Source organism: Antrostomus carolinensis, unplaced genomic scaffold (genome assembly GCF_000700745.2).
Source record: "Antrostomus carolinensis isolate BGI_N321 unplaced genomic scaffold, ASM70074v2 scaffold10058, whole genome shotgun sequence".
Classification (NCBI taxonomy): Eukaryota; Metazoa; Chordata; class Aves; order Caprimulgiformes; family Caprimulgidae; genus Antrostomus; species Antrostomus carolinensis.
The window spans coordinates 5,171-12,416 of NW_010330893.1; the positions used below are offsets into that span (position 1 = coordinate 5,171).

The window sequence follows — 7,246 nt, forward strand, 5'->3', positions numbered from 1 at the left end:
GATCTGCCCAGAAAAGACACTTGCATACCCCCGCCGAGAGCTGGCCTGTGCACTGACACCCGCGGGCTTGTGCTTTACCAGCTTCTCCTGGGTATCCAATACAACACTTAGATCCTAGTGTAGTCTCACTACTGCTTGAGAGTTGGTAGGTTCCTGGACATGAAGAAATCCTTAAAAAAACTGAGTAGCACCAGAGACTTGTACATTAAAGTTTGACATATGACTTTGTAAAGCATCTTATTAATGCTGCCCCTTTTGACTAAGCTGGAATGAATTCATATTTGTGTCAGCTCCTTTCTAACGACCTAGATTAAACCAGCCAGGCAGAGTTGTTTCAGCTTGCATCACTTCTAACCAACACTATTAATAAGCATTTAGTACACTCTCAGCTGCCCTATGGTCTCCCCTTCTTAGGTCACTGGGGCATCTATTACAAGCTGCATAAGTAGTTTTCACACCAAATTTGAGCATGTCATTACTGACATGAGTACACTTTAAAAATACACCTCTGGGGAAAAAAAGATATCACCACCAGGCTAGTTTTAGTGTATGTTTCCTCAATTTCTGATAAGCCTAGCTGCACTGCAGCTCTCAGTGCTTTGGCTTGAGGAGAATTTCCTCCTTTCTTACACAATTCAGGACTGGATACATAAAAAAAAAAAGATTAAAAGAAAGGGGAATTCTTCCCTAAACACTTGCTGTGGTGCATGTGGCAAATTCCCACAAAGTCACACATTCTTGCTTGCTTTATTCCTTTCATGTTATGTCCTCCCAGCACAGAGGAGAAGTCTACTTTAAAAACAAGGAAAATCCTAGACTGTATTTAAGGTGAATGAAAGAATTTATAATCTGTTCCCAAAACTCTGAACATGTCCTATTAACATATAGCAAAGATGCACAGCTGAGCAACTGGAGATGCTTTAGAAGGCACAGGCTAATCCTATCCCATTTTCCTTTGGATTTTCATCATGGCTCAGGTAACCTCACTGAAACTCTTTACATTTACTTTCCACTCCAAATTCAGCTATGTCCAACTCAAAATCTGCATTCCAGATGTGAGCCCAGCAGTTCAAATTCTTTCATAACATCTTGAATTAAAAAAAAAAAGTCACAGAATTGCATTGGAAAGATTCTCTGGTTTCCAGTCCAGCCTCATGCTCAGCGGGAGCATGGACTGTACCTGCAGCACTGCACCAGTCACAGCTTATCTAGCAAAGTCTTCCAAGCCTCCAAGAACAGAAGGTGTCCAGACACCATTTCCCAAAATTTCAGCTGTCCAGTGAAAATCCTTCCCTTGTGTCCAATCTGAACCTCCCAAGTTATGGTTTGCAACCACTGTCTACCAGCACCAAGAAGAGCGTGCTCACAGGTTGTTGGAAGTACTCAACTGCTTTCATAGAATCACAGAATGTTGTGAGCTGGGAGGGACCCACCAGGATCATCCAGTCCAACTCCTGTCCCTGCACAGGACAATCCCAACATTCACACCATGTCCCTGAGGGCCTTGGCCAAATGCTGCTGGAATCTTGTCAGGCTTGGTGCCATGAGCACCTCCCTGGGGAGCCTGTTCCAGTGCTCCACCACCCTCTGCCTCAAGAACCTTTTCCTCATGGCCAACCTCACCCTCCCCTGCCACATCTTCCTGCCATTTCCTCTGCTCCTGGCATTCGTTGGTGGCCAGAGAGAAGAGATCAGCGCCTGCCCCTCCTCTGCCCCTTGGGAGGAAGTTCTAGACTGTGATGAGATCTCCTCTCAGTCTCCTCTTCTCCAGGCTGAACAAACCAAGTGACTTCAGCCTCTCCTCATACAGCTTCCCCTCTAAACCCTTCACCATTTTTTGTCCCATCTACCTTTCAGGCAGATTGCCCTCATCCACCTCCTCCCCAGGCTCCACAAGCTGTCAAACTCTGGCAATCTTGGCAGCTTTTTGACTCTCCCAGTTTTTCTACATCTCTTCTGATCTGGAGGCTCAAAACTGTAGAAAGTCCTAAGTTCAGAAAGCTGTGGGTCATGTCAAAGTATCAGATGCTACACTGCTTTGTACTCTGAGTTTAGTTGCAAAACTTAGTAGAAAAACACAACTTTTCTCCTCTTATCTGGTCAGAGACAGTTTTACTCTTTCACCAGCACCCCACAGCAACTGCTGGTTGAACTGCAGGCTTGCAGCTACCCTTGTAGGGCTAATTACTGAAGATAGCAGGTCCTTTCAGATGTTAAGCTTCATTTAGCAGGCATTAAGCAATGCAATGCTTTAGTGTTCAGCATGCATTACAAAAAAAATCCAAGGATTTTAATTGCAAATTAAAATTTCCCTTTCAAGGCTAGGAAACACCACATAAAAATTAGTTCTTCACAATTAATTCTGCAACAATCACTTCAAAATTCACACTCTTGTGGAGAGCCACAGATCTGCCACTGTGGCTCTGAAAACCCACAAACCACAGCCATGCTTCTCAAGGGACACAAGAGGGAGAAGAGAGCGCTCCTTACTCAACCAGGACAGCGAGGACTGCGTGGAAGAGAGGTAAGGCAGAGGGTTAAACGTTGTGGAGGGCTAGCCTGAAGACTTCGTTGGTGCACACCCAAGCACCGTGAAAACTTTTCAACAAAAAGGTTTGCTGGAAGCCTAGAACCTGGTCATCATCTGCCTGAGCGTGACAGGAGAAATATGTTACGAGGTGAAGCACAGTGAAAATACCGGGCGACGTTCTGGATGAACACTGGCAAAGTAGCAGCACAGCAAATGAAACTCGCTCCTACAGCCTTACACTGATGCTTCCTCTTCCTAGCTGAAGCAAGCAGACAATAAATAGCAATAGAAAACCCCAGAATAAGTGGAGGTATATTTATACCTCTACAAAAGGATTAAAACCCAACATTACTACCTATCCCAACATCCATTAAAGAGGATCTTTCTTGTTTACTTGTAAATATGCTTTTCAATTAAAGCAATTACCGTAGTGCTCCTGCCAGCAAGTTAGATCCTCCCTAGTGACGTTCACCCTACTGAGATGCTCTATTATTCTCCAACATCTTCTCCAAGCAGCTGTTGTGTCCAGTCCCCTTGGTGCAGATGATTATTCTGCTGCAAAAGATGCTGCCTTTGTTTTTTTGTTTTTTTAATTTTTCCAGTGTATATTGGTATTAGCACTCTGGGCTGCAGACTGGAGGAGCAGAGAGGCAGATACACACCCTGACCTTGTCACAGGGCAGTAGTGATTTTAACTGACCCCACTTAAATCCCCCACCAGCAGGGGAGGCCAAAGGCTTAAAACAACCCAAACCCATAGGTTTACTTAAGTCGGAACACTCTGATAAAGGAAACACAGAGTCTGACACTAGTAGTCCTTGGCCCCATTATTTCTTCAGAACTACTCTGGTGCAGTTAAGAGAGCTGGGACTTTGTGACAATTTGGTAGCAGTTTGCTTCACAGCACAGGCAGGCAGAGTAAAAGGTTTTTTCTCCTTTGGTTTGGTTTGGTTTTCCACCCTACAACCAAACAGGATAAAAATACAACGGTTTAGGGAAGAAATACAAGGTGTGCCCAGCTCACTTGCTTGGGACTAGCAATTCAAGCAACTAAGGTCTCAGAAAATCTGTTGAAATATCATGCCAAGAACAATGTTTTAGAAAGGACACGTTACAGGTATTTTAGCATTATTATCTTCTGGGATTCCTCTATTAAAAGCATTATGCATGCTTCTTCATTACAAAAAACGACACGAGTTTTGAAAAACCACAGAGGATTCAAAAGCACATGCATTAATTGTACTGGGCTTTGAAGAATCTGGTTCACAGTCCTACAAAAAGGATAACAGGAGAGCAAGCAGGAAGGCTTTTCCCTTCACAGCCTGCTACTGACAGTTTTGAAAGTGCCCACTCTGGTGCAGGTCCTTCTAGTTTAACTCCAGAGCAGAGGTGAGCTGTGCAGAGCGGCCGCACCACTGAGAAGGGAACCTTTCAATAAAACTGAGCATGCCTCTCCACGTTTGCGTGTGAAAGTGCACCCTGTTCAACCTGAGCGAGAGATGAGCCGCTTGTTAAAGGCACTAACTGCAGGCAGCTGTTCTCAGTTACTGTATTACATCGAGAACAGCGCTGAGACGCATTAAAATGGCTGTCAACATCCATGGATTAGCATGAGGAAAAGTTTTCTCTACATGTGACAGCCAGGTTCATGTACTGGCAGGTTCATGTCATGCTACAGACTGTTACCATTTCATTTGTCCACCTCTGTACGTATCATGCAAGGCAGAAGCAAGAAATCAAATTTCTAAGTTGACTTTGACTTTCTGGACACTTCCTCAGTGAGGAGCAGCATTGCCCAGGCATCAGAATGTGCTTTTTAAAGCTAAGACTGGAGAGGCATACATGTGAAGAGTGGAAAAATGTTGCCTCTCCTACTAAAAATTCACAAACAAGTTAGATTTGCTCATGACAATAGGCATACTTTAATCCAATATGGTCTTTCAAAGTACCTAGACACACTTTCACATGATCCCTGAATTATTCAGAGGATAAACCCAGCACAGTAGGAAATACCACTCCAAGCCATGGTATTTGTGAAAAGCTCCCGGACTGCATCTACAACCCTAATGACCTTTCTAAAGGATGAGAAAACCCAGGAGCTTTACAGAATCTTTAAGAACTTGGTATCTTGCCACAGGATTCAACACAATTTCTGTTGCAAGCTGTGAGGTGCTTAATGATTATGTAAGAACCTTAAAAACATGACTGTGCAAAACCAGGGGCAGACGTGAGGGGCCCAAGACGTTGAGTCAAAAAGCCTCGGTCGCATCATTGAGTTTAGAGCACACCCAAGAGTCAGACAGATGAGATCAGCACGTCTGACTTCACACCTGTCCTGCAATTCAGTGCTTTCCGTGGCCACGTGTGCCTCTTTCCTCAACAGAGTGTGAGCAGGTGGGATTGAGCAATGGGAAAGCTGGGATCCAACTGGCAGCCAGGAAGCAGGAGCAACTTTAATGAGAGCCAAAGCGATCTCTTGTTAGGCTCAGAAGTGGCTGCAGGACACTGGGAACTGCTCTTAACTGCCCAGCTCCACACGACCAAGGAGAACAGCTAAGCAAGCAGATTCAAACTTTCAGTCCTGTGTTTGCTTAGTTAATAGTACAGTCAGAGGAAGTTTGAATGTTTTGATACCAGAGATGCCGTTCAGAGTTAACAGGAAAATGAAACTTCAACAGCTATTTTAAAAGAAACTGGGTTCAAGTAACTCTAAAGACTGGATGGCTTTGGAGTCCTGACCTGACAGTACAGCTGGACCAAACCCTGACAAAACTAACTGAGAATTTTAACTATTGCTATGTGATTTCACGGTTTTAAAATAAATACTGCCCACTGGGAGCAAGTGCTGCTTACAGCTGACTTTACAGACAGGATATTTTTTTCCAGATTCCAGGACAATTTCCTTTATTAATAAGTAGTCTCATTAATTTACAAGCCTGTGGCCCTCGTATTTTAAGATGCAACATGTCCTCAAAAGAACAGGAGACTGGGTGAGTTTATGCAGCTCAGTAATATAACTTAAAACAGCAATGTAATCATACTACAGCCTGAAAAACAATCCGACTTCTTCACAAGAAGCAGCTGTTTCAACAGTAAGTGTCTGAGCTCAGAGGCAGTACTCCCACTGCTGACCCAGTTGTGATTACAGAGTTACTGGACTGCATTAACACCAGGACTGTATTCTTGTGTCCTGTGACAGCAAAGAAACAGCACGGTCTTACTGAAGGGCTGTCAGCTAACAAACACATGTCTGCTACATCACATCAAAGAGCACATTAAACTAGATGTGCTTATACTGTCCAGGAACACCGTAACGATGCTTTTAAATGCAGAGGACACTGAAACCTTGCTGCAGCAGGGCAAGGGAAATACTGATGCTCCTGGAGCCCATACAGGATGTGTATGCACAGTAAAATCCATGGTACTCTGCTTGGCAGGGAGGTAAGACTGTCAGATCACAGCTGGTTTATCTAGTACTGATATACAAAGGCTTAAATTTTAAGCCTTAAATTAAAGTTGACTTTTGAGTGAACTTCCCAACCCGTGCTATAGTAGCATGAAATGCAACTCATGATCCTTTCCCCAACCTGTATCACATCAGCATGAAATAAGACTGTGAGACTTTTCCTCCTACAGCCCAAAGCCAGGTGCAGAACACCAAAACAACAGTTTCTCAGGCATACCTCGGATCCTGGCCAAATCCAGGACGTGCCCATGTGAAGTGAAACTCACCCACCAGATGTTCCCAAGCCTTTCTGTCTGCATAATTTGCTTGTCAGATGGTATAAACGCAGGACCCTCTCACAGCAGAGATGGAGACCTCGCCTACGAGCAGATGCACTGTGCAAGACTTCCCAACTGCCAGGGAAAGGCTCTCCAAACCCTTCGCTGTGACAGGGGCTCCCCAGCTATGTACAGGATGCAGATGATCAGTATTTGGGCAATTGGTGATGGATCTTTCTTAATCACTATGCGTTCTCTTATGTAGCACTAGTTAGGTGCATTACCTTGTTTAACTCTGTACCTTGGTTATTCTTCTTTTTCCCCTGTTTTGAACTAGACTAAAATAAGTTTGTTTCTAGTGTTCAGTTGGTGTCTGTGTCCTTTTTGCCAGCCCCGTCAAAACAAGTCCTAGTTACCTGAAGGGATGAGCAGTTTCTTGAGAGTCTTGAACAACAGAGAAATAATGCAAGCTTACCAGTGCTCCTTGCCCACCCAAGAGAGCATGTTTTCAGAAATCAGATGATTTAGAATCGTACAAAAATCTAAGACATAAGTGTTGGTTAACCTGGAATGGAAAGAGTTTACCTTAAGCTGTCCCACTACCATACTGAGTATACAGCTGTCAGGTGTAGGCTGGTGGTCTTGTGCTGTGATGCTGTGTTGTATTTTTTGGAAAGGGAGGCTCTACAATGAAAAGAAAGTAAAATAAGGAAGCGTACAGTCACTGAATCATTTAACTTACAAAACAAGGATTGAGCAAATCCAACATTATAAAGTGTTAGACTGTTCTGGCAGTACTGCCTGGAGCGGTGTTGAAACTCAACACTACTCAGGCTGTTTTGATCATAACAATTTTGTTTTTCAAGCACTTAGACATGAAAGAATATGTCACCTGATACATTAAGCAGTACCTTTTTCTAGTATAATTACACTGCCCAGAGAGCTTCAGTTCATCTACAAGCTGGAAGTCCATATGATGAAGGCACAAAGCTT

At 43.8% G+C, this 7,246-nt stretch overlaps 1 protein-coding gene across 1 annotated transcript in view; it reads right to left on the reverse strand.

Annotated features, from left to right (window-relative positions):
* Positions 1 to 6,937, reverse strand: part of LOC104528900 (nuclear transport factor 2) — a gene marked incomplete at its 5' end in the record, with an annotated part of 9,932 nt that extends 2,995 nt beyond the window's left edge. Inside the window, 2 exons of the mRNA XM_010173055.1 lie at positions 2,544 to 2,648; positions 6,839 to 6,937. Of these exons, the coding sequence (XP_010171357.1) occupies positions 2,544 to 2,648; positions 6,839 to 6,937 (204 nt within the window). The remainder of the gene's footprint in view (positions 1 to 2,543; positions 2,649 to 6,838) is intronic.
* Between the last annotated feature and the right edge of the window lie 309 nt (positions 6,938 to 7,246).